General features: G+C 44.5%; 1 protein-coding gene across 2 annotated transcripts in view; it reads left to right on the top strand.

The window, feature by feature from the left end:
* LOC135508951 (pleckstrin homology domain-containing family A member 5-like) overlaps positions 1-26440 on the top strand; it is a 295193-nt gene that overhangs the window by 49857 nt on the left and 218896 nt on the right. The window contains exon 4 of one of the 2 annotated variants that reach the window (XM_064929188.1): positions 3672-4426. The exons of the other annotated variant lie outside the window; for it this stretch is intronic. Within the exon in view, the coding sequence (XP_064785260.1) occupies positions 3672-3729 (58 nt within the window). The 3' untranslated portion in view covers positions 3730-4426. Of the gene's footprint in view, positions 1-3671; positions 4427-26440 lie in introns of those variants that run through there. 2 annotated transcript variants of the gene reach the window in all.

Here is a 26440-nt window from a genome sequence, read left to right on the forward strand (position 1 = left end):
CTCTGTGTGTGTGTACTGTGTGTACTGTGTGTGTAGTGTGTGTACTGTGTTGTAATTGTGTGTGTGTGTACTGTGTGTGTGTGTACTGTGTGTGTGTGTGTACTGTGTGTGTGTGTACTGTGTGTGTGTGTACTGTGTGTGTGTGTACTGTGTGTGTTTACTGTGTGTGTGTACTGTGTGTGTGTGTACTGCGTGTGTACTGTGCGTGTGTACTGTGCGTGTGTACTGTGTGTGTGTACTGTGTGTGTGTACTGTGTGTGTACTGTGTGTGTGTGTACTGTGTGTGTGTGTACTGTGTGTGTGTGTACTGTGTGTGTGTGTACTGTGTGTGTGTGTACTGTGTGTTGTAATTGTGTAAGCCTCTGGGATGACGACACACCTGAGTAACTGGAACTTGTAAACGGCATAAATGATTTGGGAAAGTCGTTCTATTTGCTTTTGACCCACAATCCCCTGTAAATCACACTCTATTATAAAGCTCTGAAAAACAATGATTTAGAGACACATTAGGCCTAGATATTGATGGATTTTAAATATGCCTAGGCCAAGTCTGCGTGCACATAGCTGGGGGGGGGGGGGGTTGATATTTTCTGTGGATATTATACAGTGTTCTGTTTCACTAGTAATATAGCCTATACAAGAAGAGTGGACTCTTTTTTGGGGTCTTTAAAGATGACATCATAATCTTGATTTAAATCCTGCATTAGAAAAGAGGGATGGGGGATGTAGCATTGTAGTGCTTTTCTATATATTGTAATGGTTTTATTTACATCAGTTCATGAGTGAGGGGGGACAAATCGATACGGTTACATGTCGGGATGGATATTATTTTGGACTTATATTTTTGCTCTAGTTTGCTGTACTTACACCAAAACTCCAGTATTTTTCCTTCATAGCTTGTTCTCCCATCATCTTTTTAAATAGGGAGACAATTTGTTTTCAGCTCATTTATTTCCATGACTGATGAAAACTGGTTTTCTCGTGGCTCTGTCTTGTCTCTCTGCAGCAGACATATAGTGAGCAATATGTTGGGAACATCGAATCGTAATAAAATCACATTATCGAACAAATCTTATTGGAACCTAAGTATCGTGAGAATACATCGTGAGCTCCCTGGCCATAATTGAAGTCAGTATTATCCATATTGTCATGGTTGTAGCCTAGTACTTTACCTCTCTGTAAAACCAATGAGTTACAAAGCTTGTTGTTGAACTGGTTGCAAATAGTTGTGTATTTAAGTCTGCATGTGTTTGCCTCCAGGCTCTCTGCCTCCATCCACAGAGATTCAATAACACTATGATCGATTTGCTATTCATCTTTCAGTGTCTCCTTTCAATTAAATTTTCACAATTCAGCCGGGAAGCCACTTACAGAATAGTGTCTGTTTGCGTGTGTGTCTTGCCATTGCTTTAAACCAGGGATCATCAACTAGATTCAGCTGCGGGACGGTTTCTTTTTAAAACATTTCTTGAGAGGATGGTCAGGTGGCTGGAACCGGCAGGGTCGGCAGGTGACCTACTGGTTCGAATCCCCGAGCCAGTTTGGTGAAAAATATGTAAACTCAGCAAAAAAATAAATGTCATCTCACTGTCAACTGGGTTTATTTTCAGCAAACTTAACACGTGTAAATATTTGTATGAACATAACAAGATTCAACAACTGAGACATAAACTGAACAAGTTCCACAGACATGTGACTAACAGAAATTGAATAATTTTTTCTGTGAACAAAGGGGCCGTCAAAAGTAACAGTCCACCAGCTGCATTAAGTACTGCAGTGCATCTCCTCATCATGGACTGCACCAGATTTGCCAGTGATTTGCCAGTTCTTGCTGTGAGATGTTACCCCACTCTTCCACCAAGGCACCTTCAAGTTCCCGGACATTTCTAGGGGGAATGGCCCGAGCCCTCACCCTCCGATCCAACAGGTCCCAGACGTGGGATTGAGATCCGGGCTCTTCGCTGGCCATGGCAGAACACTGACATTCCTCTCTTGCAGGAAGTCACGCACAGAATGAGCAGTATGGCTGGTGGCATTGTCATGCTGGAGAGTCATGTCAGGATGAGCCAGCAGGAAGGGTACCACATGAGGGAGGAGGACGTCTTCCCTGTAATGCACAGCTGTGACACACCGCCCCAGACCATGACGGACCCTCCACCTCCACATCGACCCCGCTCCAGAGTATAGGCCTCGGTGTAACACTCATTCCTTCGACGATAAACGCAAATCCGACCATCACCCCTGGTGAGACAAAACCGCGACTCGGCAGTGAAGAGCACTTTTTGCCAGTCCTGTCTGGTCCAGCGACGGTGGGTTTGTGCCCATAGGCAACATTGTTGCCGGTGATGTCTGGTGAGGACCTGCCTTACAACAGGCCTACAAGCCCTCAGTCCAGCCACTCTCAGCCTATTGCGGACAGTCTGAGCACTTATGGAGGGATTGTGCGTTCCTGGTGTAACTTAGGCAGTTGTTGTTGCCATCCTGTAACTGTCCCGTAGGTGTGATGTTCGGATGTACCGATCATGTGCAGGTGTTGTTACACGTGGTCTGCCACTGCGAGGACGATCAGCTGTCCGTCCTGTCTCCCTGTAGCGCTGTCTTAGGCATCTCACAGTACGGACATTGCAATTTATTGCCCTGGCCACATCTGCAGCCCTCATGCCTCCTTGCAGTATGCCTAAGGCACATTCACACAGATGAGCAGGGACCCTGGGCATCGTTCTTTTGGTGTTTTTCAGAGTCAGTAGAAAGGCTTCCATAGTGTCCTAAGTTTTCATAACTGTGACTTTAATTGCCTACCGTCTGTAAGCTGTTAGTGTCTTAACGACCGTTCCACAGGTGCATGTTCATTCATTGTTTATGCTTCATTGAATTAGCATGGGAAACAGTGTTTAAACCCTTTTAGAATGAAGATCTGTGAAGTTATTTGAATTTTTACCGACCCTGAAAGACAGGCTCCTGAAAAGGGACGTTTCTTTTTTTGTTGAGTTTAGATATAAGGGCATATGTCAATGTGCCCTTGAGCAAGACACTTAACCCTAATTGCTCATGTAAGTCTCTCTCTCTGCTAAATTACAAATAATTTGTAGACTGCAAAATGACTGCAAGTAGCCCCAACATAATCATTTCAAACCTGGCTTTCAATTTGTATACGATCACGTGTCTCTCTATTTTGCTTGGGAACAGATTTGTTGAATTGAAATCACTTGCAGATGATTTCCTGGTGTTTTTACAGTCTATCAAGACCAATAATGAAATTGGGGAACCAAGCGTTAAACATTGGCCCAATGAACAGGTTGGACCAGTTTGTTTGTTGGCTGGACTCCAAAGGTGTTACCAGGGCAGTAATTAGGCTGTAATGGACTGCTGGGGAGAGACCGAGAGGGGAGTCATTGTCACGCCCTGACCTTAGAGAGACGTTTTATTTCTCTATTTGGTTAGGTCAGGGTGTGATTTGGGTGGGCATTCTATGTTTTCTATTTCTTTGTTTTTGGCCGAGTGTGGTTCCCAATCAGAGGCAGCTGTCTATCGTTGTCTCTGATTAGGAATCATATTTAGGCAGCCTTTTTTCCCATCATATGTTGGTGGGTAATTATTTATTCTCTGTGTGTGTTTGTGTGCGCCACTGTTGCGTCACGGTCGGTTTCTGTTTACCTGTTTTTTTTGTGAAGGTTTCACTTTCTTAAAGACGTGGAACTACAAGCACGCTGCACCTTGGCTCATCTATGACAGTGAACGTGACAGTCATTTAGTACAATACAGTGCATTCGGGAAGTATTCAGACCGACCCCTTGACCTTTTCCACATTTTGTTACATTACAGCCTTATTTCTAAAATGAATGAAATTGTTTTTCCACATCAATCTACACACAATACCCCATAATGACAAAGCAAAAACATTTTTTTGTATTTTTTTTGTTGTTGTTCCATTCATCCACCTCCATCACCTCATGTTTCAGCATGATAATGCAGAGTCCCCATGTCTCAAGGATCTGTACAGAATTCCTGGAAGCTGAAAATGTCCCAGGTTCTTCCATGGCCTGTCTACTCACCAGTAGGGCTGACCCCATTTAGTGCACCTGTCTTGATTGTGTCACGCCTTGGTCATTGTATTTTGTGTTTTCGTTATATATTTGGTCAGGCCAGGGTGTGACATGGGTTTATATATTGTATTTTCGTATTGGGGTTTGTAGTATTTGGGATTGCGGCTGAGTAGGGGTGTTGTATAGGCTTGGCTGCCTGAGGCGGTTCTCAATCAGAGTCAGGTGATTCTCGTTGTCTCTGATTGGGAACCGTATTTAGGTAGCCTGGGTTCCACTTTGTATTTCGTGGGTGATTGTTCCTGTCTCTGTGTTAGTTTCACCAGACAGGCTGTATAGGTTTTTTCACGTTCCGTTTGTTGTTTTTGTATTTATAAGTTATTTCATGTATCGTCATTTGTTTCATTAAAAACATGAGTTACCAACACGCTGCATTTCGGTCCGACTTTCTTTCGACAAACGAAGAACGCCGTTACAGATTGACTCCTATCTCAGTTGCGGAGCCTGCAGGGGATGGTACACCCGTATCAACAGTAGCACAATACTGTGCATTTGGAAAGTATTCAGACCCTTTGACTTTTTCCACATTCTGTTACATTACAGCCTTAAATGGATTTAATAAAAAATGTTCCTCGCAAAACAGAATTACCTTATAGTCACTTTTTTTTGTCCAATAATATACTATTTAATTTTCTTTTCAAAGGAATGTGGAGTATAGACGCCAAATCCAGAGAAGGTCTACTGCATCTTAGTTTAAACCAGTTACATTATTTTATATTTACTGTCTCTGACCCCACAACTACAAGGTCAAAGTTTTGGCACAAGCTGCTACCCAAGATACACTTCCTTAACACTAGACTAGTACAACTGAGCAATCGGGGGAGAAGTGAGCAATCGGGGAGAAGGGTATTGGTCAGGGAGGTGACCAAGAACCCAATGGTCACTCTGACAGAGCTCCAGAGTTCCTATGTGGAGATGGGAGAACCTTCCAGAAGGACAACCATCTCTGCAGCACTCCACCAATCAGGCCTTTATGGTGGAGGGGCCAGACGGAAGTCACTCCTCAGTAAATTACACATGACAGCCTATTTTGTGTTTGCCAAAAGGCACCTAAAGACTCTCAGATCATGAGAAACAAGATTCTCTGGTCTGATGAAACTGATTGAACTCTTTGGCCTGAATGTCTAGCGTCACGTCTGGAGAAAACCTGGCATCATCCCGACGGTGAAGCATGGTGGTGGCAGCACCATGCTGTGGGGATGTTTTTCAGCTTCAGGGACTGGGAGACTGAGGGATCGAGGAAAGATGAGCGGAGCAAAGTACAGAGAGATCCTTGATGAAAACCTGCTCCAGTGTGCTCAGGACCTCAGACTGGGGTGAAGGTTCACCTTCCAACAGTACAACGACCCTAAGCACACAGCCAAGACAATGCAGGAGTGGCTTTGAACGAGTCTCTGAATATCCTTGAGTGGCCCAGCCAAAGCCCTGACTTGAACCCGATTGACATCTCTGGAGAGACCTGAAAATAGCTGTGCAGCAATGCTCCCCATCCAACCTGACAGCAATGCTCCCCATCCAACCTGACAGCAATGCTCCCCATCTAACCTGACAGCAATGCTCCCCTTCCAACCTGACAGCAATGCTCCCCATCTAACCTGACAGCAATGCTCCCCATCCAACCTGACAGCAATGCTCCCCATCCAACCTGACAGCAATGCTCCCCTTCCAACCTGACAGCAATGCTCCCCTTCCAACCTGACAGCAATGCTCCCCTTCCAACCTGACAGCAATGCTCCCCATCTAACCTGACAGCAATGCTCCCCATCCAACCTGACAGCAATGCTCCCCATCCAACCTGACAGCTTGAGAGGATCTGCAGAGAAGAATAGGAGAAAATTCAAATACAGGTGTGCCAAGCTTGTAGCATCATACCAAAGAAGACTCGAGGCTGTAATCCCTACCAAAGGTACTTCAACAAAGTGCAGAGTAAAGGGTCTGAATATTTATGTAAATAGAGGGTCTGCATACTTTGTCGCCCCCCAAAAAATTTAAAAATCCTGTTTTTGCTTTGTCATTAAGGGGTATTGTGTGTAGATTGAGGGGGGGGGGCAATGTAATCCATTGTAGAATAAGGCTGTAATGTAACAATGCGGAATAAGGTGTCTGAATACTGTTCTGCGTTTAATTCTCTTAGCAATCATTTGTCTAACCCTAGAAATAGGATCATGTTAATCATGCTCACGACAGTCAAACATAATCACTCTAACACACCGTTCCCTGACTGACTCACTCACTTTGTTGTAAGGGAAATGTGTTTCGACAGTTTAGGGTATTTGTGGGAATGTAATTAGCTACACATTATGTGGTTGGTGTTTGTGAAATATTGTCTCTTCGTAGAGATGAATCCATGAAGCACATCTGTCTGAATGGGGTGGGTGGGGGATTAGTTGGATTAGTTGTACTTGTGCAATATGATAGTTGTGATGTGCAGATTATTTTAGTGAGGCAAGTATTGCAATATTTTGATAGGATAGCCTATAAAAGCCTATAAAAGGATAGCCTATAAAAGGTTTTAAGGAAGTCAATACACTCGGCTAATAGCCTACGTTAGTTATCAGATACTAAATCAGATACCGTGAACAACTATTACCAATGGCCAAGAGTGTGCAAAGCTGTCATCGAGTCATAGGGTGGCTACTTTGAAGAATCTCAAGTAATAAAATATATTTAGATTTGTTTAACACTTTTTTTGGGGAGGGGTTACGACGTTACTCCGTATGTGTTATGTCATAGGTTTGATGTCTTCACTATTATTCTACAGTATAGAAAATAGTCAACATAAAGAAAAACCCTTGAATGAATCGGTGTGTCCAAACCTGTGACTGGTACTGTGTGGGTGTGCCCACTGCGTCAACAGATCACGGTATTGGTTGGCTAATGTTTGCTGCAGACAACACCCATTAATGGGTGACGAAAGGCTTTGCCCACAACATGGTGGAGGCTGACATCATGGGAAACCTATTAATTCATACAATCAGGAAGATATTACAATCAATTAGAATGGCAATAGTGTTGTTTTATGGGTTTTTCCAAATAGAGTGCCTAACGTGTCAATGTGCCTGCCTGCCCTGCCATCTCTCTTCTGCCAAAAGAACAGGCTTCTTGGTAACATATTATTTTAATGAAGCACTTCAAGCTCACTTTCTTGCTCTGAATTCCTATGCTCGGCTGGAGTAGGCCTAAGTGGGTCTGAATCATAGAGATCCTATTAAATTACCATTTTATTCTATTCTAATTCCTAATTCTATGGTCTGTATTGTCATCTCAAGCCAATCTTCTTTAAGCAGTAGCTACCGGGGGGGGAACAATGAATCAATCTAGCACTGCTTGGAATGTGAAGTGCAGTCAGTGATTGGGCCTGTTTTGGTATTTTGAGTAGTATTGTCACGATACCAGATTTTGGACTTTGATACCCGATTTAGTATCATAATATTCAATACTAAAATGATATCACAGCAACAATAAAGTTTATTAGCTAAAGTCACAGAATAACCGCTGGGCTTTCTACCTTCTATTCTATATTTAATGTCTTCCAAAAGACAAAACACCATATTAAATAACAGAAGAATACCTTCAATTTCCCTTATGCCAAACCAGAGCAGAGACTCAGAGCAGGCAATATCATTTTACAATTACATCTAAACTGTTTTAAAATGTAATTTGATTCATATCAGGGTTCATTTTTCTCATCTATGTCCATGATGACATTCATTAGACCTATAATTAATTATTTATGTTACCTTTATTTAACTAGGCAAAAAATTATTTTTTCTAATGATGGCCTAGGTCAACAGTGGGTTAACTGCCTTGTTCAGGGGTAGAAGGACAGATTTTTATCAGCTCGGGGATTCGATCTAGCAGCCTTTCGGTTACTGGCCCAACGCTCTGACCATTAGGTTACCTACCGCCCTATCATTCATAACAGCTAAATAATTCAATGTATTAAAGTAATAGCTTAGTTCTAAAACACTTGGAAGCTTATTTCTGAAGCTTCTATACTGAACAAAAATATAAATGCAACATGGGAACAAGTTCAAAGATTTTATTGAGTTACAGTTCATAAAAGGAAATCAGTCAATTCAAATAAATTCATTACTCCCTAATCTATGGATTTCACATGACTGGGCAGGGGTGCAGCCATGGGTGGGCCTGGGAGGGCATAGACTGAACCAATTGGGGGCAAGGTCCACCCACTGGGGAGCCAGGCCCAGCCAATCAGAATTAGTTTTTCCCACAAAAGGGCATTATTACAGGCATAAATACTCCTCAGCAGCCCTCCCCCCATGTCTGGGGACCGTCGCTGGAGACCCCGGACTATGGCCCGTCGTTGGAGGTTCCGGACTGTGGCCCGTCGTTGGAGGTTCCGGACTGTGGCCCGTCGTTGGAGGTTCCGGACTGTGGCCCGTCGTTGGAGGTTCCGGACTGTGGCCCGTCGTTGGAGGTTCCGGACTGTGGCCCGTCGTTGGAGGTTCCGGACTGTGGCCCGTCGTTGGAGGTTCCGGACTGTGGCCCGTCGTTGGAGGTTCCGGACTGTGGCCCGTCGTTGGAGGTTCCGGACTGTGGCCCGTCGTTGGAGGTTCCGGACTGTGGCCCGTCGTTGGAGGTTCCGGACTGTGGCCCGTCGTTGGAGGTTCCGGACTGTGGCCCGTTGTTGGAGGTTCCGGACTGTGGCCCGTCGTTGGAGGTTCCGGACTGTGGCCCGTCGTTGGAGGTTCCGGACTGTGGCCCGTCGTTGGAGGTTCCGGACTGTGGCCCGTCGTTGGAGGTTCCGGACTGTGGCCCGTCGTTGGAGGTTCCGGACTGTGGCCCGTCGTTGGAGGTTCCGGACTGTGGCCCGTCGTTGGAGGTTCCGGACTGTGGCCCGTCGTTGGAGGTTCCGGACTGTGGCCCGTCGTTGGGGGTTCCGGACTGTGGCCCGTCGTTGGGGGTTCCGGACTGTGGCCCGTCGTTGGGGGTTCCGGACTGTGGCCCGTCGTTGGGGGTTCCGGACTGTGGCCCGTCGTTGGGGTTCCGGACTGTGGCCCGTCGTTGGGGTTCCGGACTGTGGCCCGTCGTTGGGGGTTCCGGACTGTGGCCCGTCGTTGGGGGTTCCGGTCTGTGGCCCGTCGTTGGGGGTTCCGGTCTGTGAACTGTTGCCGGGATCTCTGGACTGGGTACTGTCGCCGGACGCTCTGGACTGCCGAGGCGCACTGTAGGCCTGGTGCGTGGTGCCGGCACTGGTGGTACTGGGCTGGTGACACGCACTATAGGGTGAGTGCAGAGAGGAGGAACAGGACATACTGGTAGCCATGTCTCCATGAAACAGAGTATGTTACAATCCCGGATATCTCTTTGGAAAGCAACTCTTGCTCTAATTTTGTCGACTTTGTTAATTAGGGACTGGACATTAGCGAGTAAAATACTCGGAAGCGGTGGGTGGTGTGCGCGCATCCGAAGCCTCACTAGAAGACCGCTCACTCCGACGGCGTTGTTTTGGGTCGGCCTGTGGGAGGTGCAGACAAAGGATCCGCTTTGGGAAAGTCGTATTCCTGGTCGTAGTGCTGGTAAATCCTCTCTCCGCCCCATGGCAAAATGTGTAGTTGATGTCTCTCTGATATCCACTAGTTCTTCCCGGCTGTATGTAATAACACTTAAGTTTTTTTTTTCTGGGCTAACAATGTGAGAAACAATACATAAAAAACACATAATACTGCAGAGTTTCCTAAGGACTAGAAGCTAAGCTGCCGTCGGCGCTATCTTCAGGCTGGGGGAAAAGCCTATTGGTGGTCGCTGAGCCTGTATTTGGTCAGTATCTGTCCCTGTTCTGTCCGACAGAGTAGAGCTATTCTGCCAATTTTTATTCTCTTTTGAGGACCGAATAGGAATTTAAATGTTTTTGTTTAATTTTCCCAATTTGTCAAGTAGGAGGTTTTAATTTCTGTAACAATCTGATTTCCTTGTGTGTTTGGATATAGGTTTGTTTGGTGTTTTTGTCAGGGGACGTTTTTCAGGGTCCAGCTCTCGGGTTTCCCTGTGCTTTGAATTGTAAGGATGTTTTGGGGCTTAATTTCAAATGGTGCCGAAATATTAGTGTCCGTTATATTTACAAATGAAGTGAATTTTCCGAGTTCCGCTTTGCATGCGTTATTTGATACTTTCTTTTGGACACGTAGGATAATTCTGCAGAATTTTGTATGTAGATTTTCTATTTAGTTCTTAACCCAATACTTATAATCTTAATTACAGGTTGGACCCAAAACCTCGCTTCCATATAGTGGAATTGGTAAAGTTACACTCGAATATTGTGCACCTGATTTGGACAGGAATATTTATTTTAGAGGTTTCTTTTTATGGAGTAAAATACATTGCAGGGTTTTTCTTTTACTCAATTCACTGCCAGACCAAATCCAGTAGAGGATGTTTTGTCCCAGGTAGGTGTACCATGTTCAACCAATTCAATATATATCTTTTTTTTTTTTTTGTCGGCGGAGGTTGAATGGGACTCGGTCAGGGTCTCAACTTACTGTTGCAGAATTGCATGAAATTAGGTATACAATTGCAAAATCCTCTCTCCGCCCCATGGCAAAATGTGTAGAAATGCAGGAAATGAACTTCGTTGTCACAAGGGGGCCGCTAAAATGCTTTGTTTCGCAAGATGAGGGGGGGGGGGGGTGTATGGATGTGGGTATGCAGACCCACAAGCCACTGCAGCCCCCTCATTATTAATTCTGTTTTTTTGTGGCCCCCATGCCCATCAAAGTTGCCCATCCCCGGTATGGCTGTCTTCATTAAAGTGTAGGATTCTAGTGGGGGGATATAGGTAGCACACAGGAGGACATTTTTCTCTGCTATGATCATTTCCTTTTGAATTTCTAACCAAATGTAAAATGTTCCTGTTTTGATTAATTTAATGGAGTGAGTTAGGTCTGCTCTATACCAAATTAGCATACCCCCTGAGTTCCTTCCTTGTTTCACACCTGGTAGTTTGGTGGATGGAACTACCAGCTCTCTGTAACCTAGGGGACAATCAGTTTGTCCATCTACTATATACCACACACCTGGTAGTTTGGTGGATGGGACTACCAGCTCTCTGTAACCTAGGGGACAATCAGTTTGTCCATCTACTATATACCACACACCTGGTAGTTTGGTGGATAGGACTACCAGCTCTCTGTAACCTAGAGGGCAACCAGTGGGTCCGTCTCCTCTATACCAGGTTTCTTGTAGGATGACAATGTCTGTATTTTCGATTTTGTTGATGAAGTCCAGGTTCCTGCTCTTTAGGCCAAAGGCAGATGACCTCAGGCCTTGGATATTCCAGGATGATATAGTGAAGGCATTGTGTTCCATAAAGTGTCCAATGTTGTTGGTCGTGTGGTTTGGCCTCAGGCCAAGTGTGAGCAGAGCCTGCTGAGCATCTAGTACATGCCATTGGCTTGGGCTAGTGTAAGAGTGGGGGTTGGGCCTGTTTGCCCGCTCACGGCCTGGGCGTATGTGTGTATTCCATGTTGAGGCCCTCTTTGCGAGGGGGTGCATGGGGTGGGCAGGAGGGGCATAGGTCTGATCTGATGGGGCCTACATTGTGTGGGGCATGGTTGACTTGGGGTGTTGTTGATTGGTTGTGGTTTGGGTGTGGGTGTGGATGTGGCTGGTGGTGTTGATTGGCTGTTGTGTGGGTTTGGATGTTGCTGGTGGTGTTGATTGGTTGTGGTGTGGGTGTGGATGTGGCTGGTGGTGTTGAGGTCTGGATGTAGGTCCTTGGCATGGGGTGTAGGTACGGGGGGGGGTTCCCACAGGTGGACCTGGTCGTAAAGGCTGTTCAAGTCCAGGGTGGAGTGGTGGGCCAGGAAAACATTTGGTTTTGAGTCACAGTCACGGGAAATACTTGCATTTACCCGATGTATGGTAGCAGGGTGGAAGTATTTCCGTGGTAGCAGGGTGGAGATAACCACTTGTGCATTGGGGAAAGTACAATAAGCTTTTCAATCACTCCCTTGAGTGCTGTGGCCACCCTTTCCTGCTGTGTTCTCAGGTTGTTTGTGCCTGTGTGTATTATCATGTGGCTGGGTGAACCTAGTTGGTCCTCAGACAGAAGATCTCGGGCGCGCTGGGTATTTGGACACCAGAGTTTAGACACTCTGTGTTTGGGAAAAAGTTTTTTTTTCTTGTATATATATATATATATATATATATATATATATATATATATATATATATCTCCTTTCTCTGTCTTGTATCTCTCCCTCTCTCTCTCTCGCTCTTTCTCGGCTATGCAGTGTTGTGTCCTCTCCACTGAGCTCTGTCAGTAATTAGAGCGAGTATCACATCTCCCTCTCTCTCTCTCTCTCTCTCTCTCTCTGCTGTGCAGTGTTGTGTCCTCTCCACTGAGCTCTGTCAGTAATTAGAGCTCTCTATCACTCTCCTCTCTCTCTCTCTCTCTCTCTCTCTCTCTCTCTCTCTGTGCAGTGTTGTGTCCTCTCCACTGAGCTCTGTCAGTAATTAGAGTGAGCACCACATCTCTCTCCTCATAATGCATGAGCACTGAGCTGAAAGCAGAGCAGAGGAGACAGTGATCTCATCTGAAGAGTGTGGGTGTGTGAAACACTGTGTGTGTGTGTGCCTGGCTACTGTCCTAAAAGCAGGACTGTTTGCACGGCGTTCCAGCTGCTGTCCTCAGATGTCTGGTTTATTACTTTTCTCAGATGACAGATGTTTATTAAGGATAATCACTCCATACACTGACACTGACTACTGGGATCTGGTTTGTTGTTTACACTTGAATTCCGAGAACGCTCCTTCCTTGAATTAGAGATTGAAGTGTTTTTTTGTGTATTTTAGATGTTGTCAATTCTGCAGTTGTAAGCTCAGTTGAATGTGAGAAGCGGTTAAATGAAGACCACAGCCTGACCAAAGTGTTTTTCTAAGAATGAGCTAGACATGAGAATCCAACTATGTGGGCAAAAGCCATTCTGGGACCCCCCAACGAGTAGAGACAGTTGAAGTCGGGAAGTTTACATACATACACCTTTGCCAAATACATTTAAACTCAGTTTTTCACAATTCCTGGCATTAGGTCAGTTAGGATCACCACTTTATTTTAAGTATGTGAAATGTCCGAATAATAGTGGAGAGAATGATTTATTTCAGCTTTAATTTCTTTCATCACATTCCCACTGGGTCAGAAGTTTACGTGCACTCAATTAGTACTTGGTAGCATTGCCTTTAAATTGTTTAACTCGGGTCAAACGTTTCGGGTAGCCTTCCACAAGCTTCCCATAATAAGTTGGGGAATTTTGGCCCATTCCTCCTGACAGAGCTGGTGTAACTGAGTCCGGTTTTTAGGCCTCCTTGCTCGCACACACTTTTTCAGTTCTGCCCACAGATGTTCTATAGGATTGAGGTCAAGGCTTTGTGATGGCCACTCCAATACCTTTACTTTGTTGCCATTTTGCCTCATCTTTGGAAGTATGCTTGGGGTCATTGTCCATTTGGAAGACCCATTTGTGACCAAGCTTTAACTTCTTTACTGATGTCTTGAGATGTTGCTTCAATATATCCACATAATTTTCCTGCCTCATGGTGCCATCTATTTTGTGAAGTGCACCAGTCCCTCCTGCAGCAAAGCACCCCCACAACATGATGCAGCCACCCCCGTGCTTCACGGTTGGGAAGGTGTTCTTTGGCTTGCAAGCCTCCCCTTTTCCTCCAAACATTTCTATATGAAGAGTCAGACCTCTTAATCGAGACGATGCTGAAACATCAATCCATGGGAAAGTCAGTGACACATTTTAATTTGTGCCGAAGTCAAAATGAAATATAATTTTTAAATTTTATTACTTATCGTTGATGCCGACCTTGGTGTGTTATGTTGTGCTTAAAAAATGCCCAAAAGCACCTTAATCCACACTATCTATTCAAATAATTGCGTTAAATTATACAGAAGTGTTATGTGCGTGAAGTTTTAAATGCTTTCTGTCCTAAATATACAGTGGGGAGAACAAGTATTTGATACACTGCTGATTTTGCAGGTGTTTCTACTTACAAAGCATGTAGAGGTCTGTAATTTTTATCATAGGTACACTTCAACTGTGATGATTTTTAAGTAATTAATTTGCATTTTATTGCATGACATAAGTATTTGATACATCAGAAAAGCAGAACTTAATATTTGGTACAGAAACCTTTGTTTGCAATTACAGAGATCATACGTTTCCTGTAGTTCTTGACCAGGTTTGCACACACTGCAGCAGGGATTTTGGCCCACTCCTCCATACAGACCTTCTCCAGATCCTTCAGGTTTCGGGGCTGTCGATGGGCAATACGGACTTTCAGCTCCCTCCAAAGATTTTCTATTGGGTTCAGGTCTGGAGACTGGCTAGGCCACTCCAGGACCTTGAGATGCTTCTTACGGAGCCACTCCTTAGTTGCCCTGGCTGTGTGTTTTGGGTTGTTGTCATGCTGGAAGACCCAGCCACGACCTATCTTCAATGCTCTTACTGAGGGAAGGAGGTTGTTGGCCAAGATCTCGCGAAACATGGCCCCATCCATCCTCCCCTCAATACGGTGCAGTCGTCCTGTCCCCTTTGCAGAAAAGCATCCCCAAAGAATGAAGTTTCCACCTCCATGCTTCACGGTTGGGATGGTGTTCTTGGGGTTGTACTTCTTCTTCCTCCAAATACGTCGGGTGGAGTTTAGACAAAAAGCTCTATTTTTGTCTCATCAGACCACATGACCTTCTCCCATTCCTCCTCTGGATCATCCTGATGGTCATTGGCAAACTTCAGACGGCCTGGACATGCGCTGGCTTGAGCAGGGGAACATTGCGTGAGCTGCAGGATTTAATCCATGACGGCGTAGTGTGTTACTAATGGTTTTCTTTGAGACTGTGGTCCCAGCTCTCTTCAGGTCATTGACCAGGTCCTGCCGTGTAGTTCTGGGCTGATCTCTCACCTTCCTCATGACCATTGATGCCCCACGAGGTGAGATCTTGCATGGAGCCCCAGACCGAGGGTGATTGATCGTCATCTTGAACTTCTTCCATTTTCTAATAATTGCGCCAACAGTTGTTGCCTTCTCACCAAGCTGCTTGCCTATTGTCCTGTAGCCCATCCCAGCCTTGTGCAGGTCTACAATTTTAGCCCTGATGTCCTTACACAGCTCTCTGGTCTTGGCCATTGTGGAGAGGTTGGAGTCTGTTTGATTGAGTGTGTGGACAGGTGTCTTTTATACAGGTAACAAGTTCAAACAGGTGCAGTTAATACATGTAATGAGTGGAGAACAGGAGAGCTTCTTAAAGAAAAACGGTCTGTGAGAGCTGGAATTCTTACTGGTTGGTAGGTGATCAAATACTTATGTCATGCAATAAAATGCAAATTAATTACTTAAAAATCATACAATGCGATTTTCTGGATTTTTGTTTTAGATTCCATCTCTCACAGTTGAAGTGTACCTATGATAAAAATGACAGACCTCTACATGCTTTGTAAGTAGGAAAACCTGCAAAATCGGCAGTGTATCAAATACTTGTTCTCCCCACTGTATATACTATATATATACTCTACTAAATGTGTAATGTGATATGTTTTAATCTGGATATTTATGAACACAAAACATTTTGGTAAATAAAATATTTGATTAGTCATCTCCACCAAATGAAGGGGGATGATGACACAATCTTTCCAACTGGGAGGGAATCTGATTTAATTGGTCCTCAACTCGTGGCTCAGTCATTTAATTCAGGCTAAGTGGAGTTGGCCATGAGTTAGCCTGCCTCGTAGCAGGTTAGTTCTAGAAGATTTGTTGTCATGGAGATTTACCTAGCTAAAAGTTGAGCAACTTTCGTATGACCCGTTATCCCGATTTAAACTGGCACAAGTTGACTAAAGTTACCTTGCTAATAACTCCTCCCAACCTGCTTCGTAGGATACCCCTCTGGTCCATAGAATGCTTACAGGGTAAGAAAACCAAAACGTAATTTTGTCATTTGGGTGAAGCATCCCTTTAACAATGGGAGGGGGGTTCTTAATAAAATGATCACCCAATACAGGGTTCACTTGAGCTTTCAGAAATCTGAATTTTCAAAACACATACCATCATTTTCTTTTGTGTTTTTAACCATTTCACCTGCGTTTTATATTGAACGTTGTGTTTTTTTGCTTCAAGAGATAAGGAGCGTGCAACTATTGTTTTTCTTCACACAAAATACATTAGTGCAACACATTTGGCAGAAAATTGTTTTCATCAGATGACCAAAGACAGAAGTGTAGCTCTATTTGACAAGTCAAATCGAGTACCCTACACATCAGTCAGAGCGCTATCTGGTGATCCGATGATGATAGTAAATATATTTCATTCGAGTGGAGAAGTGCAACTGAAGCACAAAATGACTCCTTTTCCATTCTTGATTTGGATCGAACCCTGACTGAACCCGGGAAGAATTTTACAATAACAAGCTATTTAGTTCTACAGTTACAAAACGCAGCAGGAACCTTGCGTTAACATGACCCTTGCCTAATAACAGGAACAGCACAATTGTATTGATCCAAACATTGTAACATCAGGATGTATGATGGGACATAAACCCATCAACTTCAATGACAATTTTCTATACAGGGGGGAAATAATACATTTACATAGGATGAAGAAACAATACTCCAAGCCTCAGCTTCATACTACTCGTCGGATATAGAGAACTGATACTATATACTTGTTGTTGGGGTGGGATTGGTGTGGCGTGTGGTGGGTTCCGTGTATTGCTTTTGATCATTTCTTTGGATTCCTCATATCTATGTCATTGTTAGAATAAGTTTGGGCCAAATTGGATGTTAAGTACTATATTAATTCAATATTATATGAATCATGAATCCTACAAATTAAAATGGCCAATTTTTGGGCAATCAATTAGGTTAATTTCTCAGAGATTAAATTATATTTCAACAAAATAATGTTGCAGGAATGCTAATCTTATCCATTTGTAACAACAGAAACGATTTCTGAACCATTTAAGATGGTGGGTGTCGAAATCCTCCTCCTTGCACTTTTTGAGGTGGAACAACCCTCCAAATATGAGTGATGTTGTACATTGGGGTCTGTCCTCTGCAGTACTAACAATTCAATTCAATTCAAGGGGCTTTATTGGCATGGGTAACATGTGTTAACATTGCCAAAGCAAGTAAGGTAGATAATATATAAAGTGAAATAAACAATAAAAATTAACAGTAGATATCACACATACAGAAGTTTCAAATCAATAATGACATTACAAATGTCATATTATATATATATATATACACAGTGTTTTTACAATGTACAAATGGTAAAGGACACAAGATAAAATAAATAAGCATAGATATGGGTTGTATTTACAATGGTGAGTGTTCTTCACTGGTTGCCCTTTCCTCGTGGCAACAGGTCACAAATCTTGCTGCTCTAACTCTGAATGTAATAATGAGCTGTACCCAGTAGAGGGCAGCAAAGCAACATCTATCTGCAGGAATCAATCACTGCCCATGTTTGCTGCAGTGCATGTCTAAAATCCCACATATGATGTACCTGTGTATGTAGACCAGGTGGGGGCAGTGTTGCATTACTCGCTTCACTCTTTCAGTTTTTGGCACAATGTTTTGCTATCCTCACAAAAGAAACCCTTCTAGCCCTCATGCCAATCTGAAGTGGCCTATTTCCCCAACTGAAAGTTGTGAGGAGGAATAGACTAGGGGATATATGACTAAGGCATCTGTGTAAACTGTGAGATCAATAATTGCCCTGCCATTAACCTCTCTCCCTGTCTCCCTGTCTCTCTGTCTCCCTGTCTCTCTGTCTGTGTCTCTCTGTCTGTCTGTATCTGTCTCTCTCTCTCTCTCTCTCTCTCTCTCATATATCCTGCTGCCCTGGTCTGACCATTTAGGTAAGTTGATATAAATTATTATGTTTGTGCATAAGCGATTGAAGCAATCGGTTAGACATTTTTAGTTTTGATTGACAGTAATGGTAGGTTGGGACGGAGAGCGTCCTCTCTATTCATCACTGGTGCTGTGTGTGACTGACTGTCCTATTTATCAGCTGTCGTCTCCCCATCCTCTCTGTCTTAGTAGGGATAACCTACTCTTTAACTGATATCGCTCTATGGCCGCTACTCTGTCTGGCATTTATTATGTCATATTGCTGTGTTTGTGTGTGTGTGTGTGTGTGTGTGTGTGTGTGTGTGTGTGTGTGTGTGCTATTAATCTTGTGTATGCTATTAATATTGTCCTACTGCTGAAGGGAGGGGGCTTATCATCAGGATGGAGTACTGTACTGTAGGTTCAAGAGGCTTATCATCAGGATGGAGTACTGTACTGTAGGTTCAAGAGGCTGTCAGCTTATCATCAGGATGGAGTACTGTACTGTAGGATCAAGAGGCTTATCATCAGGATGGAGTACTGTACTGTAGGTTCAAGAGGCTGTCAGCTTATCATCAGGATGGAGTACTGTACTGTACTGTAGGTTCAAGAGGCTGTCAGCTTATCATCAGGATGGAGTACTGTACTGTAGGTTCAAGAGGCTTATCATCAGGATGGAGTACTGTACTGTAGGTTCAAGAGGCTGTCAGCTTATCATCAGGATGGAGTACTGTACTGTAGGTTCAAGAGGCTGTCAGCTTATCATCAGGATGGAGTACTGTACTGTAGGATCAAGAGGCTTATCATCAGGATGGAGTACTGTATCATCAGGATGGAGTACTGTACTGTAGGATCAAGAGGCTTATCATTAGGATGGAGTACTGTACTGTAGGTTCAAGAGGCTGTCAGCTTATCATCAGGATGGAGTACTGTACTGTGGAGTACTGGATCAAGAGGCTTATCATCAGGATGGAGTACTGTACTGTAGGTTCAAGAGGCTGTCAGCTTATCATCAGGGTGGAGTACTGTACTGTAGGTTCAAGAGGCTGTCAGCTTATCATCAGGATGGAGTACTGTACTGTAGGTTCAAGAGGCTTATCATCAGGATGGAGTACTGTACTGTAGGTTCAAGAGGCTGTCAGCTTATCATCAGGGTGGAGTACTGTACTGTAGGTTCAAGAGGCTGTCAGCTTATCATCAGGATGGAGTACTGTACTGTAGGTTCAAAAGGCTTAATCAGGATGGAGTACTGTACTGTAGGTTCAAGAGGCTGTCAGCTTATCATCAGGATGGAGTACTGTACTGTAGGTTCAAGGCTTAATCAGGATGGAGTACTGTACTGTAGGTTCAAGAGGCTTATCATCAGGATGGAGTACTGTACTGTAGGTTCAAGAGGCTGTCAGCTTATCATGTGGAAGTACTGTACTTATCATCAGGATGGAGTACTGTACTGGTTCAATAGCTTATCATCAGGATGGAGTACTGTACTGTAGGTTCAAAAGAGGCTGTCAGCTTATCATCAGGATGGAGTACTGTACTGTAGGTAAGAGGCTGTCAGCTTATCATCAGGATGGAGTACTGTACTGTAGGTTCAAGAGGCTGTCAGCATCATCAGGATGGAGTACTGTACTGTAGGTTCAAGAGGCTGTCAGCTTATCATCAGGATGGAGTACTGTACTGTAGGTTCAAGAGGCTGTCAGCTTATCATCAGGATGGAGTACTGTACTGTAGGTTCAAGAGGCTGTCAGCTTATCATCAGGATGGAGTACTGTACTGTAGGATCAAGAGGCTGTCAGCTTATCATCAGGATGGAGTACTGTACTGTAGGTTCAAGAGGCTGTCAGCTTATCATCAGGATGGAGTACTGTACTGTAGGTTCAAGAGGCTGTCAGCTTATCATCAGGATGGAGTACTGTACTGTAGGTTCAAGAGGCTGTCAGCTTATCATCAGGATGGAGTACTGTACTGTAGGTTCAAGAGGCTTATCATCAGGATGGAGTACTGTACTGTAGGTTCAAGAGGCTTATCATCAGGATGGAGTACTGTACTGTAGGTTCAAGAGGCTTCAGCTTATCATCAGGATGGAGTACTGTACTGTAGGTTCAAGAGGCTTATCATCAGGATGGAGTACTGTACTGTAGGTTCAAGAGGCTGTCAGTATCATCAGGATGGAGTACTGTACTGTAGGTTCAAGAGGCTAGCTTATCATCAGGATGGAGTACTGTACTGTAGGTTCAAGAGGCTTATCTTGGATGGAGTACTGTACTGTAGGATCAAGAGGCTGTCAGCTTATCATCAGGATGGAGTACTGTACTGTAGGTTCAAGAGGCTGTCAGCTTATCATCAGGATGGAGTACTGTACTGTAGGTTCAAGAGGCTGTCCATCATCAGGATGGAGTACTGTACTGTAGGATCAAGAGTAATCATCAGGATGGAGTACTGTACTGTAGGATCAAGAGGCTGTCAGCTTATCATCAGTGGAGTACTGTACTGTTCAAGAGGCTGTCAGCTTATCATCAGGATGGAGTACTGTACTGTAGGTTCAAGAGGCTGTCAGCTCATCAGGATGGAGTACTGTACTGTAGGATCAAGAGGCTGTCAGCTTATCATCAGGATGGAGTACTGTACTGTAGGATCAAGAGGCTGTCAGCTTATCATCAGGATGGAGTACTGTACTGTAGGTCAAGAGGCTGTCAGCTTATCATCAGGATGGAGTACTGTACTGTAGGATCAAGAGGCTTATCATTAGGATGGAGTACTGTACTGTAGGTTCAAGTTCCCCTTATCATTAGGATGGAGTACTGTACTGTAGGATCAAGAGGCCCTCTTATCATTAGGATGGAGTACTGTACTGTAGGTTCAAGAGGCTGTCAGCTTATCATCAGGATGGAGTACTGTACTGTAGGATCAAGAGGCTGTCAGCTTATCATCAGGATGGAGTACTGTACTGTAGGTTCAAGAGGCTGTCAGCATCATCAGGATGGAGTACTGTACTGTAGGATCAAGAGGCTTATCATTAGGATGGAGTACTGTACTGTAGGTTCAAGAGGCTGTCAACATCAGGATGGAGTACTGTACTGTAGGATCAAGAGGCTTATCATTAGGATGGAGTACTGTACTGTAGGTTCAAGAGGCTGTCAGCTTATCATCAGGATGGAGTACTGTACTGTAGGATCAAGAGGCTGTCAGCTTATCATCAGGATGGAGTACTGTACTGTAGGTTCAAGAGGCTTATCATCAGGATGGAGTACTGTACTGTAGGTTCAAGAGGCTGTCAGCTTATCATCAGGATGGAGTACTGTACTGTAGGATCAAGAGGCTTATCATCAGGATGGAGTACTGTACTGTAGGATCAAGAGGCTGTCAGCTTATCATCAGGATGGAGTACTGTACTGTAGGATCAAGAGGCTTATCATCAGGATGGAGTACTGTACTGTAGGTTCAAGAGGCTGTATCATCAGGATGGAGTACTTACTGTAGGTTCAAGAGGCTGATCATCAGGATGGAGTACTGTACTGTAGGTTCAAGAGGCTTATCATCAGGATGGAGTACTGTACTGTAGGTTCAAGAGGCCAGCTTATCTGGATGGAGTACCCTGTAGGTTCAAGAGGCTATCATCAGGATGGAGTACTGTACTGTAGGTCAAGAGGCTGTCAGCTTATCATCAGGATGGAGTACTGTACTGTAGGTTCCTGTCCTGAACATCAGGTGGAGTACTGTACCCAGGTTCAAGAGGCTGTCTTATCATCAGGATGGAGTACTGTACTGTAGGATCAAGAGGCTTATCATCAGGATGGAGTACTGTACTGTAGGATCAAGAGGCTTATCATCAGGATGGAGTACTGTACTGTAGGATCAAGAGGCTTATCATCAGGATGGAGTACTGTACTGTAGGATCAAGAGGCTTCGATCATCAGGATGGAGTACTGTACTGTAGGATCAAGAGGCTGATCATCAGGATGGAGTACTGTACTGTAGGATCAAGAGGCTGTCAGCCATCAGGATGGAGTACTGTACTGTAGGATCAAGAGGCTCAGCTTATCATCAGGATGGAGTACTGTACTGTAGGATCAAGAGGCTTATCATCAGGATGGAGTACTGTACTGTAGGATCAAGAGGCTTATCATTAGGATGGAGTACTGTACTGTTCCCCTGAATCAATGGACCGTACTGTATCAGGCATCCACTTAACAGAGGCTGTTAATGCGTAAATAAGAGCTTATCCCTGTTCTTAACAGACTTTCATTTATACACTGGACAAAAATATAAACATGTAAACTATTGGTCCCATATTTCATTAGCTGAAATAAAAGATCCCATAAATGTCATATGTCATTTCTCTCAAATAATAAATTGTTTACATTCTTGTTAGTAGAAAGATGTTTTCCAAGATAATCCTCTACCTGACAGGTGTGTCACAAGAAATATTAAACCGCAAATGTTACACTGGTCACCTTTTTGACACCAAAAGCAAAAGGTCCACTGCAATGTTCTAGTTTTGTCTTATTGTTGATGGTACAAATTTCTCTTATCCAGCCATGTGTTAATGAAGGTGTGGCTGGTAAGAAAATTACTTGGTGTTACCTTAGATTAAACAGGTAGCCTAGTGCAGCTGGGCCAGAACAAAAGGCACAGTCTTGCTCATCACAAAGTAAAAAATCAGTTCTGCCCCTGGGCAAGATATAAATACTGTTCCCCTGAACAAGGTAGTCAACCTCTATTGGCTGAACAAGTTGAGGAAGGACTGACTGCATCCTGAACTTCTTCTTTTCCATAAGAAACAAAGTAAAAAACCATGTGTTTGAACAAGGTAGTCAACCCACTGTTCCCCTGAACAAGGTAGTCAACCCACTTTCCCCTGAACAAGGTAGTCAACCCACTGTTCCCCTGAACAAGGTAGTCAACCCACTGTTCCCCTGAACAAGGTAGTCAACCCTCTGTTCCCCTGAACAAGGTAGTCAACCCACTGTTCCCCTGATCAAGGTAGTCAACCCACTGTTCCCCTGAACAAGGTAGTCAACCCTCTGTTCCCCTGAACAAGGTAGTCAACCCACTGTTCCCCTGAACAAGTGTTAACAAGGTAGTCCCCATTTCCCCTGAACAAGGTAGTCAACCCCTGTTCCCCTGAACAAGGTAGTCAAATGTTCCCCTGAACAAGGTAAACCCACTGTTCCCCTGTACAAGGTAGTCGACCCTCTGTTCACCTGAACAAGGTAGTCACTGTTCCCCTGAACAAGGTAGTCAACCCTCTGTTCCCCTGAACAAGGTAGTTGTTCCCCTAACAAGGTATTTTCCCCTGTGGTAGTCGACCCACTGTTCCCCTGAACAAGGTAGTCGACCCACTGTTCCCCTGTAGGCTATGTTCCCCTGAACAAGGTAGTTTGTTCCCCTGAACAAGGTAGCATGCACTTTCCCCTGGCTTGCTGAACAAGGTAGTCGACCCACTGTTCCCCTGAAATAGTCGACCCACTGTTCCCTGAACAAGGTAGTGTTCCCCTGAACAAGGTGCATGTTAATTTCCCTGAACAAGGTAGTCGCCTCCAACATCGTTTTAGAGAATTTGTCAAGGTAGGTCAACCCACTGTTCCTTTGGGTGAGGGTGTCATGTTGATTTGTTCTTAACTGACTTGCCTGGTTAAGAAACCAAAAAAAATATTGATATTTTTCAAATTGTAAACTGTCATGTCACAACATAATAGATTGAATGGTTGTAAAGATGTAGAGAGGTCTGTCCGTAATAAAGAAATGTTCTGATTTTTGACACCACAAGCAAGTCCTCAGGTTCTAGTTTTGTCTTATCTTGATTATTGTCCAGCCATGTGTTCAAGTGCTGCAAGGAAAGACCTAGTTAAACTGCAGCTGGGCCAGAACAGAGCGGCACGTCTTGCTCATCATAGTAATCAGAGGGCTGATATAAATACTATGCTGCCAGTCTCTCTTGGCTGAGAGTTGAGGAAGGACTGACTGCATCACTTCTTCTTTTCATAAGAAACATTCATGTGTTTGAAAAATCCAAATTGTTTGCATAGTCAACTTATACACAGCTCTGACACACACACTTACCCCACCAGACATGCCACCAGGGGTCTTTTCATTGTCCCCAAATCCAGAACAAATTCAAGCTTACAGTGTTACATAAGCCATTATTGCAAAACTCCCTTCTATCTCGTATTCAAATGAACAGCAAACCTGGTTTAAAAAAACAGATAAACCAACACTTCACGGCACAACGCCTCTCCCCTATTTGATCTAGGTATTTTGTGTGTATGTATTGATATGTAGGCTTTGTGCCACTTTTGAGGGAGCATGCATTTGGCTTGCTGACTGCAGAAATGTCACCAGAGTTGCATGTTAATTTCTCCCATAAGCCGCCTCCAACATCGTTTTAGAGAATTTGTCAACCCAACCGCAGACCACATGTATGGCATCGTTTGGGTGAGCGGTTTGTTGATGTCAACGTTGTAAGGTACTGGGTGTTGTGAGTGGGGAAGTCAGGCGCAGGAAAACAGAGAGTTCAATATAGTGCTCCTTTAATGCACACACGGTGAACCACGGCCACCCCACTAACCACTGGGTGCTCAAAACAAAATGCCCCAGACACGGTGAACCACGGCCACCCCACTAAACACTGGGTGCTCAAAACAAAATGCCCCAGACACGGTGAACCACGGCCACCCCACTAACCACTGGGTGCTCAAAACAAAATGCCCCAGACACGGGGAACCACGGCCACCCCACTAACCACTGGGTGCTCAAAACAAAATGCCCCAGACACGGTGAACCACGGCCCCCCCACTAACCACTGGGTGCTCAAAACAAAATGCCCCAGACACGGGAACCACGGCCACCCCACTAACCACTGGGTGCTCAAAACAAAATGCCCCAGACACGGGGAACCACGGCCACCCCACTAAACACTGGGTGCTCAAAACAAAATGCCCCAGACACGGTGAACCACGGCCCCCCACTAACCACTGGGTGCTCAAAACAAAATGCCCCAGTCACGGTGAACCACGGCCACCCCACTAACCACTGGGTGCTCAAAACAAAATGCCCCAGACACGGGGAACCACGGCCACCCCACTAAACACTGGGTGCTCAAAACAAAATGCCCCAGACACGGTGAACCACGGCCCCCCCACTAACCACTGGGTGCTCAAAACAAAATGCCCCAGACACGGTGAACCACGGCCACCCCACTAACCACTGGGTGCTCAAAACAAAATGCCCCAGTCACGGTGAACCACGGCCCCCCACTAAACACTGGGTGCTCAAAACAAAATGCCCCAGTCACGGTGAACCACGGCCACCCCACTAAACACTGGGTGCTCAAAACAAAATGCCCCAGACACAGGGAACGAAACAGTCCAGCACTATACACGAACATAAACCAACACGTTCGACAATAACAAACACCAGGGTTACAATAATCAATCCCGCACAAAGAAACGGGCGGGCCGGCTGACTAATAAAGCCCAACTAATTACAACAAAATAAAACAGGTGATACCAATAAACACATAAGGAGGGGGAGGAAAGAAATCAGTGGCAGCTAGTAGGCCGGTGACGACGACCGCCGAGCGCCACCCGAACCGGAAGGGGAGCCACCTTCGGTCAGACTCGTGACAAACGTTGTGATCAGGGTTCCCCATGGTGGCTGTGGGGGTTAGGTTATGGGCAGGCATAAGCTACCGACGTTAACACAATTGCATTTTATCGATGGCAATTTGAATGTACAGAGATAATGTGACAAGATCCTGAGGCCCATTGTTGTTCCATTCATCCACCTCCATCACCTCATGTTTCAGCATGATAATGCAGAGTCCCCATGTCTCAAGGATCTGTACAGAATTCCTGGAAGCTGAAAATGTCCCAGGTTCTTCCATGGCCTGTCTACTCACCAGTAGGGCTGACCAGGCTGTTGGGCGACCAATACTTTTTTATTTGAGCAGTTGCTGAACAATAGTTTTTTTATTTCACATTTCTTGATTGACGCACATATTTCAGTTGCGGAGCCTGCAGGGGATGGTACACCAGTATCAACAGTAGCACAATACTGTGCATTTGGAAAGTATTCAGACCCCTTGACTTTTCCCACATTCTGTTACATTACAGCCTTAAATGTATTTAATAAAAAAGGTTCCTCATCATTCTACACACAATACCCCCACAAAGCGAAAACAGGTTTTTAGAGATTTTTGCAAAACAGAAATACCTTATTTACATAAGTATTCCGACCTGTTGCTATGAGACTCGAAATTGAGCCCAGGTGCATCCTGTTTCCATTGATGATTCTGTTAATGCATTTCTGTTTGTTATTCCTCCTCCACCAAACTTTACAGTTGGCACTATACATTGGAGCAGGTAACTTTCTCTTGGCATCCACCAAACCTAGATTTGTCCGTCGGACTGCCAGATGGTGATTCACTCCAGAGAACGTGTTTGCACTGCTCCAGAGTCCAATGGTGGCAAGCTTTACACC

This window comes from Oncorhynchus masou, chromosome 22 (assembly GCF_036934945.1).
Source record: "Oncorhynchus masou masou isolate Uvic2021 chromosome 22, UVic_Omas_1.1, whole genome shotgun sequence".
NCBI classification, from domain to species: domain Eukaryota; kingdom Metazoa; phylum Chordata; class Actinopteri; order Salmoniformes; family Salmonidae; genus Oncorhynchus; species Oncorhynchus masou.